At 36.4% G+C, this 25,488-nt stretch overlaps 1 protein-coding gene across 3 annotated transcripts; it reads left to right on the top strand.

Moving 5' to 3' along the window:
• The first annotated feature begins 9,109 nt into the window (after positions 1–9,109).
• On the top strand, positions 9,110–22,219 carry LOC589828 (zinc transporter ZIP11). 3 transcript variants are annotated; one of them, XM_030984082.1, is made up of 11 exons: positions 9,110–9,336; positions 11,728–11,766; positions 12,547–12,702; positions 12,978–13,095; positions 13,961–14,005; positions 17,242–17,358; positions 17,555–17,617; positions 18,384–18,453; positions 19,594–19,692; positions 20,363–20,521; positions 21,856–22,219. In XM_030984082.1, exons 1-11 carry the CDS (start codon positions 9,229–9,231, stop codon positions 21,932–21,934), a joined length of 1,053 nt encoding a protein of 350 aa, XP_030839942.1. In that variant the 5' UTR covers positions 9,110–9,228; the 3' UTR covers positions 21,935–22,219. The 3 variants fall into 3 exon arrangements, with proteins under 3 accessions (XP_030839942.1, XP_030839941.1, XP_030839943.1); XM_030984081.1 differs by lacking the exon at positions 17,555–17,617 and having other exon boundaries at positions 17,242–17,421; XM_030984083.1 differs by lacking the exons at positions 13,961–14,005; positions 17,555–17,617 and having other exon boundaries at positions 17,242–17,421.
• The last annotated feature ends 3,269 nt before the right edge of the window (positions 22,220–25,488 follow it).

Here is a 25,488-nt window from a genome sequence, read left to right on the forward strand (position 1 = left end):
TCGAGAATGTGTAATGAAGTTGGCCTAATTAGAACTCGTCCTCATTTCTCACCTCACCCCACCACCAGCTGACGCTTTATGCTAACATCGACGTGGCGCTCCGGGTTTGCTCCGGAGCGAGCAAGATTCGGGAGATAGTTTTGCAGTTTTGAGCCTCGGTTTTGTATGGTGGCCCTGAAGGGACATCGCGAATAGACTAAATCGTGAAAAATATGCGATAAAATTCACGATATCGTCAATTTTATCGCATATTTTTCACGAAGAAATTCACGAAATTGACGATATCGTGAACTTTATCGTGAACTTTTCACGATGAAATTGACGATATCGTGAATTTTATCGTGAAAAGTTCACGATATAAAGTTCACGATATCGTCAATTTTATCGTGTACTCTATCGTGTACTCTATCGTGTACTCTCCTGACGGGCGCTTCGTAAACAAAACCAGCCCTAGCTGGGGGAGACAGAGAGAAGGAAAAAAGGGAAAGGGAAAGAGAAGATAAAAGGAAAGAAAGAATAAGAAGAAGAAAAGAGGGAAACGGGGGGGGGGCGAAGGGCTCTTGCCTCCTCCTCACTCCCCCCCCCCCCCCCCCTCCCCGCCAAAAATAAATCAGAGAGAGAGAGAGAAGGGAAAGGGAAAGGGAAAATGAAGATAAAAGTAAAGAAAGAAGAGGAAGAAGAAGAAAAGAGGAAAACGGGGGAAGGGCGAAGGACTCTTGCCTCCCCTTCCCCCCCCCCCCCCCCGCCAAAAAATAAATCAGAGAGAGAGAGAGAGAAGGGAAAGGGAAAGGGAAAGAGAAGATAAAAGGAAAGAAAGAAGAGGAAGAAGAAGAAAAGAGGGAAACGGGGGCAAAGGGCTTTTGCCTCGTCCCCCCGCCCCCCGCCAAAAAATAAATAAGAGAGAGAGAGAGAAGGAAAGGGAAAGAGAAGAAATATAAAAACGAAAAAGAGGGAGAATAGGAAAGAAAGGAAAAGAAAGAAAAGAAAGGAGGCAAGAGCCCTTCGCCCCTGTTTCCCTCTTTTCTTATTCTTTTTCCTCTTTTCTTTCCTTTTATATTTTCTTTCCCTCTCCCTTCTCTTTCCCTTTATGGCGGGAGGGGGGAGGGGGAGGTAAGAGCCTTTCGCCCTTCACCCGTTTCCCTCTTTCCGTCTTCTTCTTCTTTCTTTCCTTTTATATTTTCTTTCCCTTTCCCTTTCCCTTCTCTCTCTATCTCTCTCTCTCTCTCCTATTTATTTGTTGGCGCGGGAGGGGGGAGGAGGCAAGAGCCCCTCTTTTCTTCTTATTCTTCTTCCTTTCCTTTTTTATTCTCTTTCCCTTTCCCTTCTCTCTCTCTCTCTCTTATTTATTTTTTGGGCGGGGGGATGCAAGAGCCCTTCGCCCCCGTTTCCCTCTTTTCTTCTCCTTCTTCCTCTTCTTTCTTCCTTTTATATTTTCTTTCCATTTCCCTTCTCTCTCTTATTTATTTTTGGCGGGGGGGGGGGAGGAGGCAAGAGCCCTTCGCCCTTCCCCTGTTTCCCTCTTATTCCTCTTCTTTCTTTCCCTTTCCCTTCTCTCTCTCTCTCTCTCTCTCTCTTATTAATTTTTTTGGCGGGGGGGGGGGGAGGTAAGAGCCTTTCGCCCTTCCCCCGTTTCCCTCTTTCCTTCTTCCTCTTCTTTCTTTCCTTTTATATTTTCTTTCCCTTTCCCTTTCCCTTCTCTCTCTCCTTATTTATTTTTTGGCGGGGGGGGGGGAGTGAGGAGGAGGCAAGAGCCCTTCCCCCCCCCCCCCGTTTCCCTCTTTTCTTCTTCTTATTCTTTCTTTCCTTTTATCTTCTCTTTCCCTTTCCCTTTTTTCCTTCTCTCTGTCTCCCCCAGCTAGGGCTGGTTTTGTTTACGAAGCGCCCGTCAGGAGAGTACACGATAGAGTACACGATAGAGTACACGATAGAGTACACGATAAAATTGACGATATCGTGAACTTTATATCGTGAACTTTTCACGATAAAATTCACGATATCGTCAATTTCATCGTGAAAAGTTCACGATAAAGTTCACGATATCGTCAATTTCGTGAATTTCTTCGTGAAAAATATGCGATAAAATTGACGATATCGTGAATTTTATCGCATATTTTTCACGATTCAGTCTATTCGCGATGTCCCTTCAGGGCCACCATAGTTTTCAGGATCAGCCACGTTTGCCACGTGTGACGGACGTGTCTTTGGTTCTCTCTCGGAATATACCGAAATATTTGGAATTATCTTTGAAACGTACTTTGGAATTCAAATGGTAGCATTTGGAAAGATTTATGAATTTGGATTATTTCTGTAGGTAAGCAATTATTTTGTGGGCTTCTAACACAATCCTGCACCTTCTAACCTAATATAGCACGTGCGACGGCATTCAAATTTCCCGCCTTTTCTGGGAGGCCAATCATGGCGACGGCTTCGGCTCTCTCTGAGCCGGAACTGTCTGTGAGAAGTGAAAGTGATGACGTGTTCAGAGTTGTTACTCATAATCGACCTATAGGAAAGGAGAACCTAATCAAAAAAGAAGGCGAGAAGAAAGTGTAGCGGTAGAAAACTTAAACACTAAAACATCAGAATCAGACTCAAACACCACGGTTTATCAAACCCCTTCTCCTGGCAAAGATCCAAAGCAAACAGATTTCAAACTGTTCATTACCCCAATAGACAAAAATAAATCTTTAAAAAATACGAGTCCCATAAAAATCGCACGAGCGATTAAAGATGTGTGTGTTAGTCCCGTGGAATTCATAAAACCTGTTAGCTCTGGATTACTAGTTAAGTGTAAGAACATAAAACAAGTTCGAGCAATCCTACAGTTGGATAATATAGGGAATATTCCCGTCAAAGTGACCGAGGGTGCAAGAGGCGCCAAAGGGGTAATTTACGCCATTCCAATAGAAATGACCGAGGAAGAAATTTTGTCTGAATTAAGAACGCAACAGGTAACAGCGGTTAAAAGAATGACAAAAAGGGTGAAGAATGGAGAAGATAAAGATCAAATGGAAACAAACGAATCAAAGCAGATTCCTCTAACAAGCGTCATCCTGACCTTTAGTACATCCACTCTACCAACATCGATAAGGATGTGCTACCAAATAAAGTTGGTAAAATTATACATTCCCAAAGTAGTCAGGTGCTTCAAGTGCCAAAGATTTGGGCATGGGGCAGCAGAGTGCCGGTCTAACATGAGATGCGTTAGATGTGGCGAAAGCCACAAGTTTGAGGAGTGCGCCAAAAAAGACACCCCGAAATGTACTGCGGAGGCGAGCATTCTGCTGCTTATAATGGTTGCACACAAGCAAAAAAAGCTAAACAAGTACAACACATCAAAATCACAGAAAAAATCACATATGCACAAGCATCACAAATATGGACAAATAAACAAAATCCCCCTCAAACTAACATTGTCACACAAACCTCCCAAATGAGGAAAGAGGAACAAGAAAACACACAAATTAAACCAAGAGATGCGATACCTGGCTCATATGCCATCGCTGCAACCACACAAAACGTACCTCCCGTAACCACCAGCACCCAACAAACTCAAAATGTCTTACCACCTCGAACAACCTCAAAACACCCTTCGAAAATCCCTCGAAAAATCCCACAAAATCCTTCAACAACATCAACAAACTCCACAACAATCACTTCAAAAAAAGACAATGAAAAGAAAGAAAATCCTTCTGTAACCACGAACTTTATAGCTACAGCAAATGATGATCAGATAATTGACTTTATATGTCAATTGATCCTCTCACTCACAGAGGGCAAAACTCTTAAAGAAATAAATAATTTAGTTCTGGTCGCAGCGAAAAGATCGCTGCAGCAAATAAGTAGTGCTAACAATGTTGATAACGATACTTAAAACATTGATGATACTGTTTTCCATACTACAATGGAATGCACAGGGATTACTAGGGCATGGAAAAGAACTTATAAAGTATTTGAACACACACAAACATTGCTATGATTTGATATGTATACAAGAAACATGGTTTCAGGAAAATAGAGTTCTTCAAATTCCTGAATACACATGTCTCCCAAGAAATAGGGAAAATCAGGCGAGGGGAGGATGTGCGATATACGTTCATAATAAAATCAAGTATGAAGGTCCAATGAATGATGTAAATTTAGAAATGCAGCAAGTAAACATACACGCAGGAAATGAAAAGTTATCAATTGTGAACTTTTATAATCCTTGTAAGAAATTAAATGAATATATTATGAATGTGCTATTAAAAGACGTTAATAAAAATGATAAAGTTATTATAGTAGGCGATTTTAACGCTCATGGTACCATGTGGGGAAGTGACAAAACAGACAAGAATGGACAAGTGATAGAACAATAATTTCGTGAATCATCATAATCTAACTGTTTTGAATGATGGCGAAGGAACCAGACTGGATCCACGAACAGGAAAATTGTCATGCTTAGATTTATGTATAACCACTCCTTCACTGGCATGTAGAAGTACTTGGAGAGTCATGGAAAGCCTTTTTGGAAGTGATCACTTCCCAATAAATATCCAAACAACTTTAGACGGGAAAAGCTCTGAATATAAAGATGCTTCAATAAGAAGTGCAGATGATTTTATCTCCTTTAAACATATAAATTTGAAAAAATTTGCTAAGAAATGTGAAGAGATGATTACAAATGATCTCATACTTATAAATAATGATATACAGGAAATATATGATAATTTCATGAAATATTTAAAACTGTGTATAAAAGAAACTGTACCGAAAAGGAGAAATGTCTCTAAAAATCCGGTGCCTTGGTGGACCAAAGAATGTACAGAGAAAATCAAAGAGAGAAATAGAATGTGTAATAAGATGTCACGGAAAATAACTTTTGAAAAGGTAGATGAGTACTTAAAAAAGAAAGCAGAAGCACAGCGTGTGCTCCGCCAAGCAGAACGAAAATACTGGCGAGCATTTTGCACGAAGCTTGATCAGTATATGCCAGAATCTAAGATCTGGACTTGTATAAAACGGCTGAACGGTGTACTAATAAAAAAATAAAAAAAATATGTCAACATTGATTGTAAATAGTAAAGATATTGTCTCCGATCAGGAGAAAGCAAATGCCTTTGGAAATTACTTTCAAAAAATAGGAATAAAAGACAGGGATACTAATAAGGAATTACCGAAGGCACCAAATAATGACATTCATATTTTAAATGTAGATCATGTTATTAATGAACCCTTTTTTATAACAGAATTTGAAAAGGCAGTGCAATCGCGAAAAAAGACTGCCCCAGGAAAAGATAATATACCTTACGTTGTTTATGAAAATCTGCCAAAAGCAAACAAGGAAATCATGCTGAACATCATTAACTTAATATGGAAAACCGGGGAAATTCCAATTCAACTAAAGCATTCTATAATAATCCCCATTCTCAAACATGGAAAAGATCCCAGAAATACATCGTCATATAGACCAATCTCTTTAACATCATGTTTTGCCAAAATAATTGAACGAATGATAAAAGAAAGATTACAATGGTATGTTGAAAAGCATGAATTATTACCCAATTTTTTAAGTGGATTTAGGAAAGGTCGTAGTGTGACAGACAATATTGTACAATTAGAAAACGACATCCAAAAGAGTATAAATTGTAATGAACATGTAATAGCGGTTTTCTTGGATGTCGAAAAGGCTTTCGATACAGTTTGGATAAAGGGTCTGGTTTTTAAATTAGCAAAAAATGGAATAGAAGGGAACATGCTGAGATATATAGAAAATTATCTAACAGCACGAACTTTTCAAGTACGAATTGGAAATACAGAATCTAAAACTTATAAAACGCATAACGGGTTACCACAAGGGAGTGTTTTAAGTCCTCTTTTATATAATATAATGATGGGTGATATACCGACAGACCAAGATGTAAGAATATCTATGTATGCAGATGACTGCGCAATATGGATATCAGGCAGGAACATTGTACATATTACTGAAAAAATACAGAAATATTTGAATCTTTTAAATCGTTGGTTTGAAGAGTGGGGGTTTCGACTCTCACCTGTCAAAACAGTGCCCGTACTTTTTACGAAAAGCTGGAATGCCGTTGTACCGCCTGATATAGAACTGAATGGAAATGTGTTAATGTACGAAAAATCTCATCGCTTTTTAGGGGTTATATTTGATAAAAGGTTAACTTGGCAACCACATATCGAAAATGTAATCACGAGAAGTAAAAGAAAATTAAATATCTTAAGATGTCTAACTGGAACAAACTGGGGAAGTTCCTCGAAATCACTTATTATGGTGTACAGAGCACTTATAAGGTCTCTTTTTGATTACGGATGTGAGGCGTATGACAGTGCAGCTGCTACCACCAAAAAAGCCATTGACTCTGTCCAATACCAAGCACTGAGGATATGCGCAGGTGGGCTGCCCTTAACCTCCTTAGAATCACTACAGGTGGAAATGGGGGAAATGCCTTTGGATATAAGAAGACAAATGCTTTCAAGTAAATATAGACAAAACATCGAAAGATGGGCGAATCATCCGTTGTTAAAAAACATTGAACCATGTTGGCATTTTGAATACTTGAAGGGGAAAAACGTAAACAAACCTTTTGGATATAGAATACAAAGCAAGCTGGGAAAACGTATAGAAACGATAACCTACTCTCCATTTCCACCATGGTTATTCTACCCTCCGGCAGTGTCAACGGAATTAAGTACTCGAATAAAGAAAACAGATCATCCTACACAACAAAAACAAAGCAGCCTGGAAATCATACATACTAAATGGGCGACTCAATTACATATATACACCGATGGATCAAAAGTACCTGAAAGAGGGACCTCTGCAGCTGCTTTTTACGTCCCTTACACTCTTATTTCCACGGAGTCAAAAATGGCGTCAGCTGGGAGTCAACTCTATTCCGAGTTAAAGTGACACGGATTCCGAGTTAAAGTGACACGGATTCCGAATCAATTTGACTCGGATTGTGTGGCATCAGCTGAGAATTGACTCAATTCAGAGTCAAGATGACTCCTTTTCCGTGTCACTTTAACTCGGAATAGAGTTGACTCCCAGCTGACGCCATTTAGAGTGAAATTTGACTCCGTGGAAATAAGAGTGTACTATTCTTTACATCGGAGCAAAAGGTTAGCAAATTTCACCTCTTCGTACAGGGCTGAATTGGCTGCCATCATTCTTGCTCTCAGATGGGTAGATGAATTAGACATTTATGTGGGGGTTGTTATTTTTAGTGATTCACTGAGTGCACTTATTGCATTACAACAACAGAAGGACGAATCTTTTATTCTGGAAATTCTCACCATGACTACTCACTTAAAGAATAAAGGAGTTGATATATATGTAGAGTGGATACCTGGACATTGTGGAATAAAAGGGAACGAGATGGCGGATTTCCACGCAAAGGCCGCATTAGTAAAGAAAATAGAAGTCAATAATAATCTAAATATGTCAGAAATGAAAAGCTTAATTACTACAAGTTCCAAACTCCTTTGGCAAGAAAGGTGGAACAAAACCAACTCGTATTTGAAAACATATCAAAAAGATGTTAATAAACCATATATATGTTCATTAGAGAGACAACATTCAACAATTATTCACCGACTCCGCTTTGGAGTCCTTGGACTTAACCAGGATCTCCTCAGATTAGGAATTCATGCTACTGGTTTCTGTAATAGATGCCCCAGTGAAATAGAGACTGTAAAACATTTTTTAGTACATTGCCCTAACTATATTATAGAAAGGGCTATGTTTTTAACAGAAATTAACGAATCCCAACCGGAAAAAATTATGGAATACTTAAAAAAGAGTGAGTCTAATATACAAAAAGCTATTGTACGGTTCTTCCTCAGAACGAAACGCTTCCCTATCAGGAAGTAATACCTCCCTTGATGAATAGTAAAATATAATACAATATTATAAATATGCTAAATTACACTCAGTACATTAAAAACATAATAACATAATGTAATAAGAAAATAAAATAAGAACAGTAAAACATAATACAATATTATAAATATGTTAAATTACACTCAGTACATTAAAAATATAATAACATAATGTAATAAGAAAATAAAATAAGAATAGTAAAACATTATACAATATTATAATATGCTAAATTACACTCAGTACATTAAAAATATTATACAAATAATGAATGGTTATGAGTTCAATAGTGCGAATATGTTCATGAGTTGAAAGATTAACATTCTATTCAACGAGGCGTCAGCCGAGTTGAATAGAATTAACGTTAATCTTTCAACGAATGAAAATATTTGCACTATTAAACGAATGAAAAACATTCATTATTTGTTTTATACAACATCGAAGAAGACCTAATAGAACGTTAATCAACAAATTATGCTTTACTCCTTTTAAAGATAAATTACAGTTCGAGTCAAGCCTTCTCAATTACATGCAGATTGCCTTCGCGTCAGATACACGCAGGGATACGCGCGCGCACATGCAGCAGAGAGATACGCAGTCTGCATATAACCAAAAATGCACGGCGCATATAACCAAAAATGCACGACCGTGCAATATACCATCTATTGAATATCATGTGACCAACAATCGTCCAATCAAATGACAAGGATCCACGTAGGTGTTGTATAAAATAACATAATGTAATAAGAAAATAAAATAAGAACAGTAAAACATAATACAATATTATAAATATGTTAAATTACACTCAGTACAATAAAAATATAATAACATAATGTATTAAGAAAATAAAACAAGAAAAAGTAACAACAATGATAAAAGGTATGATAAGATTACTGAATATAGAAGCTTGTGTAGGTGCTATCTTATGTATGGTGTGTATGTGATATAACAAATAATCTGCACGTACTGTTAAGAAACACTAACAAAGCCCATGAATGTTTTGCTTACGATATTATTTTACGATACTATCTTAAAAGATAGATAAATATAAAACGAAATAAATATATATTTTTTTTTAAATCCAAAATTGAGAGATATAACACGTGCCGTAAAGTATTTTGGCGACAATAGTCAAATCACTGACTAATCGCCAATAACTCAAAACACAACAACAACATGCCCGGCCCAACGAACGACCGAATCGTAGCTAGCTCCAGGCCAGGCCAGCGCGTATACGTGACACGGATAGCTGTGATCTTGACTGGAGCTGATCGCGCAAAAGTACGAACTGAGGAGGTGGAAATCACTATTTTTGAATGATCTGATTAACATTTATCAAAATGTTGCAAGGTTACGATCCAGTCACTCAGGCCCTATTAGGTACTTTGTTTACCTGGGGATTGACGGCTGCAGGAGCCGCCCTTGTGTTCGTGTTTACAAGTGGAAAGGTAAGAAATTTGTTGGGATGTAGTCCCACGTGTCAACATCTGTGTAAAGTCGGTCTATTGCTTTGAATTGATCATCAATGACTTTTAAAAAAAATTAAATACCGGTAGCAATGTTCGATTAATTAAACGGTTTAAAAAAAAAGAAGATGCGTGAAATACAATTTTTTTTTCCATGTTGAAATTGAATGGTCCAACTTGGTTTTGGGGCCCGAGGCCTCTGCACCATTTTGGCATTTATGTTACTTTTTGAAGTTTTTCTTTTTGTCTTTTTGAAGTTTTTCTTTACTTTTCTATTCAATTTGTCTAACTAGTCAGTTGCCCATTGGCATTGTATGACAGTGTCCTAATCAGAATTTCATTTTGATTAAAGAATATTATGTTATTGTTTTTGTGGTTATGGCGCTTGAGAACTTCAGACGGATGTGTTGGAAAACAGAGATGATTTTGGTATTAAAAACTTTTAAAGAAATATAGAGATCTAAAATCATCTAATACATTCTAAAGAAGTATAGACCTCTACTCTCTAGACTCTATATTTCTTTAAAATGTAGAAGTATAGACCTCTACATTTCTCTCAAATATAGATTGTGTGACGATTAAGAATTAAATTGTCAGAGTTTTTGTTATTTAATCGAAATTGAATTATTATTACTATTGAAGTGGAATGATGTTACAGATACATGTAGAAATTTTAATTTTTTAAAGTAAAACATTGAAGAAAAAAAGTAACCAGCGCTTGCTGTGGTGAAATTTAAAATGTTTGATAGAGAACTTTCTAGACTGTGTATGGGACACGTATAGCAAAGTGAGATGCAGTCATGCAAAAAGAGCAAACATACATGTACAGTGATTGAACACCTATTCAAACACTGAGCAGATCGCATAATGGAATGGGATGTAAACAGTTCAAGTGCAGTATGGTACATACACATCTATTGAAAGCTCAACATCTCATTAACATGCACATCTCCCACTGGTAAGATTGTAAAGATCAATTGATCCTCTCCTCTCCGGTCAGGTTCATTGCAAATTAAAGCCCTTAATAGCATCAGTGCTTTAAAAATAAGCTGGTTGTTTGTTTTGTTCTGTTTACTAACTGGGGGTGGGGGTGTTTTGTTTTGTTGTGTTCTCTTACTAATTATCCTTATGTTGTTGTTGGTAATAGTTTTGATGGCGTTCGTTCAGTATTGAATATATATATGCCATATCTTCAGTTATCCGTAAAGAAAACTGAAACTGAAAATTTTTACTATAATAATATAATTAATTAACCAATATCGCAGTTTATTAGGAGTCTTTAGTTGGTTAACAACTTTGTATTTCTGCTTTTTTTTTAAATACGTTTAATCTGGTCAGCCCGGTTTTGATTGCATAGAAATCTAGCTTTAACTACCGTAATTATCCTACACATTAATTTATTATTTATATGATATTGTACCATAATAATATTCAATGGAAGTGAGGATTTGTTATTTTTATATTGCATGTTGAATGGCATTTGTAGTAGGCTAAATTGGTTGGTTGGTTTTGTTTTTTATTTTTTTCTCTTACTAATTCTACATATTGATATCATTAATGATACCATAATGATATTTAATGGAAGTGGTACAGATTTTAGGACATGTTTATTTTATTTTGCACATTGGCAGGCATTGGTTGTAGGCTAAGTAGGTAGGATCATGTGATCAGATTTTCTGGTATGGATTTTAATTCCATGTTGAAATGGTACATGTAGGATTATGATATCAATTGCATAACCACATTTTTTATAGGTGAAATCATGGAGTAAGTATGAAAAACCACAAAATATCAATTACATTGTTGATAATTGTGTTTGGTAGGCTACTGTGTCCCTGAAAGTTGTTAGTGGCATAATTGGGAAAATACTTATTGTTCAGAAAAAGAAAAAGAAAATCCCTAAGTCTTACATGTAAATCTATTAGAAAAATCTAAGTTTAAATGTTTTTAAGGCTATGCATACTCCAACAGATACAATGTGTATAGGTGATTGGTTATGTTTTTAAGTGGGTTCTATAAACTTCTCAGTAAATATTACATGATGAATTTCATGTATTGGGCCTTGGAATTATTACATTTGTAGTTTTACAGCCCAACAATGCTGAACCTATTTTTTTTGTCCTACCATACTTTTGAAGGCTATGAGGAAAACTAATATTAAGTTATCCATTTTCAGTGAACACATTATGAATATATTTTTTTACAAGGTCAACAAATTCAACTAATATACAGGCCATCTGTTAAAATTTGTAATTGTTTCAAATTAAAGCAGCATGTATGAATGTGAATTATTCTACTTTTACTTTCCTCTTTCTCTGAACAGAGATAATGACATATGCATTAACTAATATCCATTATTTCTAATCATTTCAGAGGAAAATTCTTGATGGCAGCTTAGGATTTGCTGCAGGGGTGAGTTACATTCACATTCAATTGCAAACTATTCCATCGTCTATGAGTGAGAATGATTGCTTCTTCTTTTCTCTCTCAAAGATTCTGTAATAGTTCTGGAAAATTCTGTTGTGAGCTGCGATGATATGAGTTGTGAAGATTATACATGAAAGGCCTTTAACCAGCTATGTTGAATGTGTACTTGGGGAAAGTACAAATATTTATTCTCAAATTTGATTGATCAAAAAGGTAGACCAGAATATTGATTAATCTTGTTACTGATAGCTTAAGTCTTTGTTTGATGAGCTAGAAAGATGTATGTTGGAAGGATGACTTTTTGTGGCCGGGGGTTCCTTATTATTATATTATTACATTTTATTTCTCTAAAGAAAGCATCTTGTTACATGTAGGTCAAACAAACAATTTAACATTAAAGAAAGTGATAGATCAGAATGAAAATGACATTGTATGAACTATAGTGTTATTTATTGACTATTGTAAGATCAATTGGAGAAAAAATGTTAGTAATCATTTAATAATTACTGTTCAAACATATGTGGAACTATGTCACACTCATATAGAAATGTATTCATATGGACTGAACTCGACTGAAGCTCAAATGTCTTTCTAAGACATTCTTCAAACATCCTTTACGATGGCTTGGCTTTCCAGTCAAGTCTTATTTGTTTCTAATGAAAGCCATGACATAATTCGTTCAAAACATAAAATTGTCTATCCTTTGACCATATTTTTAATGTCAATTTCAATTCAATTCAATTTTCCATATATTTTTTCAACTAGGTGATGATAGCTGCCTCCTACTGGTCGCTCCTTGCTCCGGCTATTGAGATAGCAGAGACCAACGGATACAACAAGTGGTCTTTTGTACCGGCAGCCATCGGGTTTATATTGGGGGCCCTCTTTGTTTACGCTGCAGATGTCTTTCTTCCCATGCTTGTGAGTGTAGTTCTTGAAAAGCATTGATAGCTTTCTGTAAGGTGCAATATTAGCTTTAATCATATAAGCAAAGATTATCTTCCTATGTTTGTATATAAGGTCTAATATCATTCAGCAGGCTAGAGAAAAAAGAGAACCTTTTATAATGGTTGGAATACACTAAATATATTATCACCATAATTGGGCTTTAAAATACATGTAGTTTATGTGAATAAAATCTTGCTGTCCTTGACTTACATTCACCTATGACCTCCGCATTTCCTTCTTTCATTCAGGGGATTTCGTCACCAAACGTTGCCTTGGCTTTACAATCTGAGAACAAACTACATGCAGAGTATGAAGATGACCTTACTGTTACTACAGTAGCACAGAACGCAGATGAAGAAACACCAGGTAAGGTTTAGCTGAGTGTGAGAAGCAGTGGCGTAGCACGGGTCTAGCCATTGAGGGGGCATTGGTATCATTTTTTTTGGGGGGGGAGGGAGGAGGCGCCAGTCTTACTTATGAAATGAAATGCAAATTTACCAGGTTTTTGTTAAGAAGTATGGTGCAGGAGTGGATGCTATCATTTTCTGTTATGTCATTTTACCCTTCTCTTTATCCTTTTACTCTCCTGTTATATTTGTTCATGTTTTTTTCTTTCTTCTTCTTCAATATTTGATTATTTAAAGGGGCACATGACTCCATGCCCCCCTCCTCCCACGCGTAGCTAAGTCACTGGCAAGAAGGATGTTTGTGGCTGAACAAACAGTTACTTTATTAACAGAAAAATGTGAGATAGCGTTAAGTAGTTAACCATGTACCAGCATCTTTTTTTGCCAGTGTATTATCAATCCCATTTGTCTTTATTTTGTGTTCACAAAAAAAAAAATGCCCTTTCATTTTTTTATTTGAATTAGAGAAGATCTGTAGACTGTAGGCACTAAATGCATTTGAGCTGGTCTTGAAGCAAATTAAATCAATGTTATCTCTGTTTTATTTTTTTAATCATGGCACAAAAGTTTGCCTTTTTCAGGAATCAACAATTCTATTCTGATTTTTCAATGTTTCTGGAAGAAAAAATAACATATATTCCATTTACATATTTTTACAGTCCAATCAGTGATCTAACTAATAGTAAATCCTTATTGTATGCAGCAATTTGAAATGTGGAGCTATGAAAAGATTACACTTCAATGCCGGTGTCAGGAAGAAAGGACCCAAAAAGATAATTAAGATTTTTGAAATTAAAGACAGTTTATCCTTGTTTGATTAACAGGTCTAGCCTGCACTCCTGGTCCATGGACCCACTACAGGGTCAAAGGTCACTTTTTCGCATATATTGCATGATTTAAATCTCATAGCTCATTATTTATTACCTTCTAAAAGGAAATGCCTTCTTTTATTCATCAGGTGGAGAGTGAATGCTGGAAGAAAGTGATATGAGGATGAAATAGCAAATCATATTATTACTGTGTAGATTCTGTAGTATAGATTTAAATTCTTCAATATATCATCAACTACCCAAAGCATGTAATACGGTGCTGATACTAGTATTGCTCTATGAAATAGATGATCATTAGGGTAATATGATATCATACAGTATGATAGAAAGTTGAATTACACATTCAAATTGATTTTTTAGCCTCGAGTCCAGGCCATAATCTTGATTTGAAAGTTTGATATTACATGTACCCACGTACATTCAGTTTTGTACTTACATGAATATGCATGAAAGGCTGGGAACAATCTGAAACTAAAGCATATGCAGCATTAAGTATACCAATAAAAACAAGCAACCTTCCTGACTACGGCTTTTTTCTTCCATCATTAGATAATGATGAATAGCTTTGGCTCTTTCGGAGGATCTAGTGTGTTGCTTTTGATATATCCATGAAATCATAGGTTCACTTAAGTTCTGTCACATTAAAACCTGCCCTTCATCAATTGAACTGGCTACCCATCAGGTCCCGGATACAATACAAAATGCTTCTTCTCATCCTCAAATGCACCCATGGTCTGGCTCCTCCCTACCTATCTCAACTTATAACTATCAGGCAACCTTCCCGCTACTCCCTTCGCTCCTCTCAAGGCATCACACTGAACCACCCATCTTCCAAGATGCTACCCACACTTGGTGATAGATAGAGCCTGAACAACTGCGTCCAAACTGTGGAATAACCTACCCATATCTCTTTGTAACCAGCAATCTCTCAGTACCTTCAAAAATTAATCTCTAAACTCACCTCTTCTGTTAACAATATAACTGTAAAGCGCATTTGAACATGTATGGAAAATGCGCTATATAAATACATTATTATTAAATTATTATTATGATCCCAGTTGCAACCGCATGCACGAGGGTCTGCACATCTGTAGCCCGAAATTGGTATTGGATGCTGTACATGCAAGACAACTTAGAGAAGACAATATACAGACTATGATTAAATCTGAACATATGTTTTATTTGCAAATCTGCATGTGTAAAGTTTATGGTGATCAATCAATATTGCATGTAGTGTACCATCATGACAGTCAAGAACTTTTTCAATCCAGTTACTCTCCCACATGTATTTTTTTCAACTCCTCAATGCATAGTATAGATCTTACATTATCTTCTTAACAATGTAATGGCAGGTTTAGACATGACATGCTTGCAGTATAAATTTGTTCTTGTTCAAAACAAAAGTTAGATATGGATTTAGATATGGATATTTCTTAAATGTAGAAAAGTATGAAACGCTAAAACTTCTTGCCTATTTCCTCCTTGTATGTATAGATAACTTTAAAGCCTAACTGCACTAGTTTGGCCGGGAGGGATTAGACCTCCCTGCATGGTCACTGGCAGGTGGTTATCTCATCATCAAATTAGTTCTTAATTAACATAAGAAAAAGGGGACCATGGGGGATCAACAGGTACCGCTTAGGTTTTGTTGGCTGTATAGAGGATGCAAGTAGGTACAAGTAGTACAGTCCCGCATTAAGCTAGGTTCAATAAAAGTAGATATCAATCCAATTCTACATGCAATGTAAACTTCTCTCATGCATTAGACGGAATAGATCTTTGATGAAAAAAAAAGGAAATGCCCAAACTTCCTTCCTGTTTGTTCTCTGTATGCATCAACTTTATAATTATGTTAGGATCATATAAAACACATATATTGGTGTCGTCGTTCTGCTGGAGTGATATTTACAAGTACATACATGTACATGTCCAGAATCAAGTAGATAGATAAACCCATTGGGTAGATTGATGGATCTATTCCAAATATGCTTATGATGATCATCACTGAGCTGCCAACCATTCCCAGAATTTTCCTGTTTTTTTCATCCCAATATTTTTTTAATAATTTATTTTTTTACTTACCGCACGTCAAACAACTGCCCTAAAATGTTATTTTGATCACAAATTCAATAGAAAACTAAGGTTAAAACATACTTGAAGAAAAAGATATTCTCAAATTAATGAATGCCGATAATATCAAAATAACAACAACAAAATACCTACTTGTAAATAAACTATATATCCTAATATGGAGAAAAAAATGCAATAAGGAATGGAAATTTCTGCATTGGAAGTGTGTCGCGCGTGGTTGTTAGTTTCGTTTTAATGAATTATTTTTTGTTGCTTAAAATTCCTTTTTTTGGTCGCACAAGGTTGGCAGCTCTGTTATCATCTAGAGATCACTCTTTGATGAGTCATATACTGTATTACCAGTACTGGTAAATGAATATACTGTAGATGTATATTAGTTTGAATACAGCTAGAAAAATTCAAATTTTTTTTTTCTTAGAAAATATATCCTGCTGCAATTCTTTGAATTGTGAAATACATGTAGTATTGAACAAAGACACACTTAAGTATTACATCATTTATCTGATTCACCTTTAGTTATGCTCAAACTAGACATAAGTCTGTACAGGTTGGCTACTCAATTAGTATCAGATCAATGATTGATATATAATAGAAGCATTGTCATTTTTCTCTCTTATATTGCTTCACTTAAGTTCAACCACGATTCAGAGTTCTAATGAAGGCAAAATGCAAATTTAGCCAATTACATTTTTTTAAATATATACGATATGATGATGATGATGAACAGCATTTGTATGGCGCCATATATCTGTTTCAAAAACATTTAAATGTCTGAAGGAAGACGTGAGTTTTGAGTGAAGCTTTGAAGTGGTCCAGGTTGTCAATTTCATGAATAGATGATGGGAGGGAATTCCACAGACGAGGAGCAATAGAGAAAAATGCCCAGTCTCCATATGATTATACAGTCTAAGTTATCTCTTGCTTGATATAGAATGAGTTGATATCAAAACATGCATGTGGTCAAAGACAGTAGGGCTTGATTGCAGATACTTCACCATGCATCATTCAATGTATTAAGGTTATAAGGTCATGATCAGGATAATGGTTTACAGGTGTCGGCCTTTTAAGGTCAGGGTTATTCAAGCTCTAGAATCAAATGGAGTGTTGGGATTGCCTGCGGTGTTGGGTATCTACTGTTGTTCCAACAGCAATGTTCATACATTTTCTTCTCTATTTCACTGTAGATACGTCCACCGTGACCCAACGGCGGAAACCAGGGATCAACTCGTCGGTGACCGTCCAGTTCTCCAACGGTGATACCGGTCTACCTGCATCACCTCGGGATAGAGCGGCAGAGAGAGGCTTGGTTACATGGAAGAGAATTCTACTACTCATCATAGCCATAACCATACATAACATTCCAGGTAATTAGAGCATACAATGTATATGTAACTAACTGGTATGAACCAGTATGAACTAGAATAAACAAGTATAGACTAGTATGAACTGCTATAGACTAGTGAAACTCGTCACCCAGGGATAGAGCGACAGAGAGAGGCTTGGTTACATGGAAGAGAATTCTACTACTCATCATAGCCATAACCATACATAACATTCCAGGTAATTAGAGCATATATATATATATATATATGTAAAACTAGCTCGTATGAACCAGTACGTACTAGAGTAAACAAGTTTAGACTGGTACGAACTGCTATAGACTAGTGATGCCGGTCTTCTGAGGAATAGAAAAGCAGAGAGAGGTTGATGGAAGTGAATTCTACTACTCATTATAGTCATAACCATACATAACATTCCAGGTAATTCCACCAGTTGTATGATCGACACATGCCCCTGCAAGAATCTCTCTGTAGACAATTTTATGCACTAACTGAAATTCCAACTTATACCCTGCACCCAGCCCCAGCACTATACATAACCCTCAACCTAGCCCTCAACCTAACCTGAAATCATATAGCAACCCTTACCCCTATATCTTTGATGAAAATAAAGCCAGAGCACTTGTCGGTGGAGTAAATGTCAGATCCTGATTAGAATATATTTTGCAGCAGACCCAGTAAGAGAGATCTTCATAATCATATTTGTGACCCAAATCATGAAATATTGTGTTCTAAAATCTCAAATTGTAGTATTGACAAGTTGACAACATCATTCAAGATTTTACTTTCAGATTTCAAAATCCCATGAAAAATCATCCCTAATGGTTGGTAGTAACAAAAAATATAAAAAATGAACATTATTTTCTTTTAGTGGTCAAAGTTAGGATGGTCACTTGAAGAGACTTGGCATCAAAATGTCAAAATAGCCCAAATGGAAATTATTTTTGCATCGTTGTTTCATTATTGATATTTTTTCTTTTCTTCAGAGGGCTTAGCTGTTGGTGTAGGATTTGGAGCGATAGGAAAAACACCCTCAGCCACATTTGAGAATGCAAGGTGAGAAATCACTTTTGATTTATAAGAATCCTTTTTAATGAAAACACAAGGAAAGCAATTTAAGTATATTTGATAAACATATACAAACCTGAATTAATACTGGTATCCAGAAATCTTTGTTTTACATGACCTTATATATCAACAAAGACAAGTTATTAGATTAAAGGCATTATGCAGTATGAAAGAGTACTAGTGGTTTTATCAATTACTTTGATTTTGTGAAATGTCAGAGCTTTTAGAAGTGACACCTTTCATTTAGATATTTATCAATGGGACACTTAATATATGAACATACTTTGCATATGAATATCATACTACTATTCATCTCTGTATAATTTTTATGCGATAGGACTTCAATCAACATATATATTTGCTACATTGGGGTTAAATTTCTGTGTGCTCTTTTACTAAAAAGGACTCAGATAATCATACATCACTTTACTATAGTTCAGATAATTTACAAAGTATATTAGTTTTCTAATAATGAGATGCAAATTCACTTTTATCACAGTCAAATTATATTTGAACTGTAGAATGATAACGTGAACTAGATTAAACCATGTTCCTTGTTGCTAGGTCGAACAAACCTTGAGCTTGCTCGACCTGGCAACGGCAGACTGATGTACCCTGAATGGGCCTTGGCGGAGGAGACCCGGGGATCTGGCGCAGGCGGGTGGGTTCGCGCGTCTCTGACATGTGCAGGATTTGATGCACGTTGTTGATAGTCCATTATTTAATTTATACTGGGAATCTCGCTCAACAAGCCTAGCTTTTCTGAGATTCCCTTTTTTCCCCTCTCAGTTAAATCAAGCAATATAAAGTATTTTGTCTTATTCTCAAACTTAAATGTACTCTGTAAACTTATTTAATTACGAACATACTTTTCAGTATTTTGTTACTTGTATAATAATAATTATAATATTGGATTCTTATATAGCGCACGTATCGACCTTGCATGTCATTTAATTTGTGGATATTTAAGTGGGAAAATAAATCAAATCAAATCAAATCAAATCAAATTTCCTACATAAAGTGAATGGAGCCTGAAAGCCTGTGGGAATGAGAGACTTCAATATTCAACAGGTTAAAACAAAAAATGCTTTAATTCTTTTTCCCATCCATTGTCTTTTATATTTACAGAAATTTAGCCATTGGCATCGGCATTCAGAATTTCCCAGAAGGCCTTGCTGTGAGTCTTCCTCTTCGAGGTTCAGGGTTCTCTATATGGAGAAGTTTCTGGTGAGTTAGATCCTTTTTGATGAATGAAAAAAATTTCTAAGTAATTTTCTGAATTTCACATTTCTTGGATAATATATATGGGATGTGATTATAGCCCCTACAATGTTTTGGGAACATGAGTAGTCTAAATTGCTGAACAATCCATGTCACCTGTTTTAGCCGGAAGGGTGTTATCTCATATAATCTAACACATAGTTAACATCCTTCTAGTTCTTACCAGACAAAAATATCAGTCGCACATTTTCTGTATGAAGTTTCAGCTTCCCAAAGCCATACTGTATTGGAGTCTGTATTTTATCTGAGCACTGTCATCATTTTACATTGAGGTACAAATCTATGCCATAATGCCTTGAAACATTTTGCATAAAGTTGATGTTGAATTTCCTTGTGCTGAGGAAATGTTGAAGATACTGCAAAACCAGAAAGTTTTGCAAATCATTAATGAAAGCCATTTTATGTAGGAAACAGTATATAGATTGTGAAAGCTAAATGTTGTGATTCTACAATTTCACGGTATTATTTAGAATTAACTCCTGAATGTTTCGGGCATGCAAAACCTTCTATTTGTACAGTATTTAACTGTACAGTAGTAGAAGTTGGTGACTTAACTTTAAATTCAATATTGCATATAACTCAACACCCTTATTTATTTGTTTGTCTACCCTGACAGGTACGGTCAGCTGAGTGGTATGGTAGAGCCTATAGCAGGTGTCATAGGGGCACTAGCTGTCACCGTAGCTGAACCTATCTTACCCTATGCCTTGGCCTTTGCAGCAGGTGCCATGATCTATGTGGTAGTGGATGATATCATTCCAGAAGCACATACAAGGTAATGCTTCTTCTTCTTCTTCTTCTTCTTCTTCTTCTTCTTCTTCTTCTTCTCCTTCTCCTCCTCCTCCTCCTCCTCCTCCCCCTCCTCCTCATTCCCCTCCCCCTCCTTCTCCTCCTTTCATCCCCCTCCTCCTCTCTCCTCCCCCTCCTTCTCCTCCTCCTCCTCCTCCTCCCTCCTCCCCCTCCTCCCTCCTCCCCCTCCCCCTCCCCCTCCTCCTCCCTCCTCCCTCCTCCTCCTCCTCCTCCCTCCCCTCCTCCCCTCCTATTCCTCCTCCCTCCTCCCCCTCCCCCTCCCCCTCCTCCCTCTCCCCCTCCTCCCCCTCCTCCCTCCCCTCCTCCCCTCCTATTCCTCCTCCCTCCTCCCCCTCCCCCTCCCCCTCCTCCTCCTCCTCCTCCCTCCTCCCCCTCCTCCTCCCCCTCCTCCCCCTCCTCCCTCCCCTCCTCCCCCTCCTATTCCTCCTCCTCCGTCTCCGTCTTCTTTGTCTTCTTCGTCTTCTTCGTCTTCTTCGTCTTCTTTGTCTTCTTTACTTTCTTCTCCGTCTTCTTTTCCTTCTTATTCCCTAATTCTCTCCTTCTTCTTCTTCTTATCCTCCTCCTTCTATTTGATTAAGAAATGTTTCATTTAATTCATGGAGATTAGCTAGTTTCATTTGAAAAGTTCCAAGAAAAAAAAATCCTGTTTAAATCTGTGCACTTAAAGAAATTAGCATTGAATAATTGCCTACTGAAACCGGATGATCCCTGTATTAAGCCTATGGGGACTAGATCTTTCAGTAGTCACTAGGCTAACTAACTTTCATTTTTTTTTTTTTTTTGCACTGGCTTTTGAACACTTCTTATTTACTTCAAGTCCATGTATGTTGTTGAATTCCTGATAAGTGATTTTACAAGAAATCATTCAATCTTCAATCTAAATGGAAGGAAAAAAAGCTCAGTCTCCCTAAATTCAATCTTCCTTATCCTTCTCAATCCACCAACACCCTTCCACACCACCACCCCATCTCTTATTGACTTTCCTTTCATCCTTCCTCATACAAAGATGACAGATTATAGAGTATTGTCTGATATTAGGCTCTGAATTTGGTGTTTTAAATTTTTGGAGGCTTTATTTTGACCGGAACCTCTCTTGTTTTAGCTCTTTTCAAGCTATGGGTCATCATTTTTGTTTAAATTGTTTTGTTTTTTATGTTTACCTTGCATGATGTCTTTAGATTGACACACATCTCTAACTACGCTCTTGACCTATTTATTATTCTTCCAAGAGATAGTACACCACAGTTTTTCTTCGCATTCTCTCATGAAATTTCTTTTGTTTTTCTCTTTACTTTACAGCGGAAATGGCCGCCTTGCTTCTTGTGGAGCTATCGTGGGCTTTGTGGTCATGATGTCATTAGATGTAGGACTGGGTTAACACACACATCTCTCGATACTTTCACTTACTTATTTATTCTTCCAAGAGATGGTATATTCTGCCGTTTAAATCAGATCAGGTCTAATTTAAAATATGATTATGAAATAAAATAATCGAGCAATTAAATTTTGTATGAATACAAAATGATGATTATACAATGTATGTATACAATTTACACCCACAAAATATTCTGCTTCTCTTTTTTATACAGTTTTTTTTTAGATCTTTAGTTATGAAGGAAATAAAACACAAAGGAAAACTTAATAAAGTGCGACAAGTGGTATAGATTATGTTTTCACCTCATTTGTTTATTAAAGCTTAAGAACAGTTATGGTCATGCGATTGCATTGTGAAAGAAACGTTGTGGAATGGATCAGAAAAGGTTGATCATCTAGTACAGGGCAATTCCACGGTAACGGAAGGACACTCAGACAAGATTTTTGAACTTCAGGTTCATACTAAAAGAACTGTTTTATTAGTATAAGATGTGAAACAGTACAGATATAATACCTATATAAGTGCCTTTAATTCTCCCCCAAAAAATTGTCATTATAGTTAAGTAGTTTAAGAATGTGCATATTAATTTTCTCGGTAACGGAAGGACATAAAAATGGACATGGTTTTTTCCAGTTAATTAGTGTTTATCCAAACTTTGTGAAGTTGATGAAGCTTTCTACTTGACTGAAACACATTTTGTTCCCCATAGTTTAATACATACTAATAAAACAGTTCTTTTAGTATGAACCTGAAGTTCAAAAATCTTGTCTGAGTGTCCTTCCGTTACCGTGGAATTGCCCTATATAAGTATTGGTGTGTACTGCAAGGTTCTGGAATCATCAAAATGATAAGAAATTTGGCCCAGTCTTGGTAAAGTTACAAGCAATGTACACAGAAAGATGTATATGGGACTACGCACACGTGCGTGACACATGCGTTATATTTATCAGGTCCAAATAGATATAATAATTTACCAAATATATCAATTAGTAGGCGGTTTTTCAGCAAAATTCCGAGATCACGTATTAGTCAAAACATATCCTTTTACATGATTTGTAATAAGAGCTTCTATTTCATTTTTTGAGAGGGGGGCGTTTCCAAAACTGGTCTTTACCTTTAATCCATTTCAGAAGAAAGAAACAGCTGCATTGTAGAGGTATGAGCAGAGATGGCAACCAGTACGATTTTATCATATTTAGTATGATCAAACAAGTGAAATACGATAATACGATATCGCCTCTTGAAAATACAATTTGAAAATATAATTGTCTTTCAACAAACAAAAACGGTATAAACAATGGAATCGCATAGAAACATGTACAGGTAAACCCTCCAAACCCTAGCAAAAAGGTTGAACAACAAACCTACATGGGCGGGAAATACGCAGAATCACCAGCTTTACAATTTTCTTATTACATATTAATGAAAGAGCAAACATTTTACTTGCCCGTTGTGTTGAGTTTTCATGAAAATCTGATTTTTTTTTAAAGGTAAAGACCAGTATTGGAAATGCCCCATTTTCAAAAAATGAAATGGAAGCTTTCATTACCAATCATGTGGAAGAATATGTTTTGACTAATACATGATGATAACAAATTTGCCGGGAAACCGCCTACTAATTTATATATTTTGTAAATTTGTTTCTCTCATGGACTGTGAGAGATATAGGGTAGTCCCATATACATCTTTCTGTGTATAGTGCTTGTAACTTCACGAAGAATGGGCCAAATTTCTTATCATTTTGATGATTCCAGAACCTTGCAGATGCTAGATGCTAGATGATCAACCTTTTCTGATCGATTCCACAACATTTCTTTCACAATGCAATCGCATGACCATAACTGGTTTTTACCTTTAAAGGATATTCAGTCTGTTTTTTTTATCAAGAGGTTGGCTCTTTGAATTAAGTACATGTACTTATGCATTATAAGTTAGAAAGCAGTTGAAATATGACTGTAACATGGTTATCTGATTTACCAGATGCTTGTTATAGTTAGAAAAGTTGATATGATGTACAATGTATGAAGTTACTGTGGTTATCATTGTACCCAACGTGATCCTCACTTTCTAGAATATAGATACTTAGCTAAAGATGTGCAATCAAAAATTTAGTGTTCAAATGAATGATGATGTACATTTTGTGACTGATGACATTGTTCTTGCAATATGAAGAGCTTGATTCCAAAAGGAGCTAAATCCATATTTTATCAAAATTGAGTTTTTAAAGATAAACTCCAGTACTGGTAAAAAAATAAAAATTAATTCTCACAGAATCAAACGAAACTTACACTGAATGTTCAAGATTACAAATAAATGACATGTGCCAAACAATTTTGGAAGAAAATGTATACTGGCTGAGTAATGAGCATAGAAAGACAAGGAAATCAAGGTAGTACTAGCCCCGACACCATGTGTGTTGTCCCATATATAGCTTTCTATGTGAGTGCTTGTTACTTTACCAAGACTCGGTCAAATTTATTATGATTTTGATGACTCCAGAACCTTGCAGTGCACACCAATACTTACATGCTACATGATCAACTGTTTCTGATCCTTTCCACACCTTTTCTTTTACAATGCAATCGCATTACCAGTACTACAGTTTATCTTTAATCTTAAAATAATGACTTCCTACAAGGGACAAAATGCACTATATCACATTCTAAAATTTCACCAGGAAGTATGAACAAATTTAGGTACAATATCATGTTTCATTCCAAAAGGAGCTAAATCCAAATCGGTTTCATTCGAAAAGAAGTTAAATCCACTTTGGGTACCTCTGAGTAAATCACCATTTTTATTTCTCCACCTTCCTTTAGCCATGTACCTTCATGTTATATATGTTAAAGGTGTCGCCCTGGACCAATAATATATGATAAGAAAAAAAATCTACCAGTTATTTATTTTTATCAAATTTTAGATTTTGTGGATTTAGTTCCTTTTTGAATGAAACATGAATTTAGCTCCTTCTGGAATTGAACGGATTTAGCTCCTTTTGGAATGAAACTGTGATAATTATGTTGTTCAGTTTTTTTCAAAAGGTTTTTTTTTAGTTGTGATTTCATTATTATTATTTAAAAGGAAAGGTAATGCGGCTCGAATGCAGTTGGAACGTCCCGACCAGATTGGCAAAAATATCCCCAATGCACCTCGAATGCACTTCGAATGCCGTCGGAATCTTTAGATTGCGGCTCGAATGCGACTCGAATGCGGCTCGAATGCGGCTCGAATGTAGTTGGAACGTCCCGACCAGAATGTCAAAAATATCCTGAATGCACCTCGAATGCACTTCGAATGGCGTCGGATTCTTTAAATTGCCGCTCGAATGCGGCTCGAATGCAGTTAGAACCCCGCCCCCCCCCCCCCCCCCCCCCCCCCCACTCAAAGGTCGGAATGACCGCATGCGTGTTGCCAAAATGTCCGGTAAAGGGGTACTTTTCGTGCGACAAAGTCCGGCCCGAGAATTGTAAAAAAAAGGGGTGTATTTGACTTTTCACCCGGAGATTTCTATAAAAAGGGGGTGTTTTTCTTTTTTTCTCTCATCTCTTTGGACACCT

The sequence above is a fragment of the Strongylocentrotus purpuratus genome, unplaced genomic scaffold (assembly GCF_000002235.5).
Source record: "Strongylocentrotus purpuratus isolate Spur 01 unplaced genomic scaffold, Spur_5.0 spur5_scaffold_14, whole genome shotgun sequence".
NCBI classification, from domain to species: domain Eukaryota; kingdom Metazoa; phylum Echinodermata; class Echinoidea; order Camarodonta; family Strongylocentrotidae; genus Strongylocentrotus; species Strongylocentrotus purpuratus.

Bases quoted from the DNA above. Each gene is read 5' to 3' on its own strand.
- LOC589828 (XM_030984081.1), top strand. From the start codon at position 9,229: ATGTTGCAAGGTTACGATCCAGTCACTCAGGCCCTATTAGGTACTTTG. The intron at 9,337-11,727 runs GTAAGAAATTTG...TAATCATTTCAG, and splicing joins TCGTGTTTACAAGTGGAAAG to AGGAAAATTCTTGATGGCAG. The intron at 20,522-21,855 runs GTAATGCTTCTT...TTTACTTTACAG, and splicing joins ATTCCAGAAGCACATACAAG to CGGAAATGGCCGCCTTGCTT.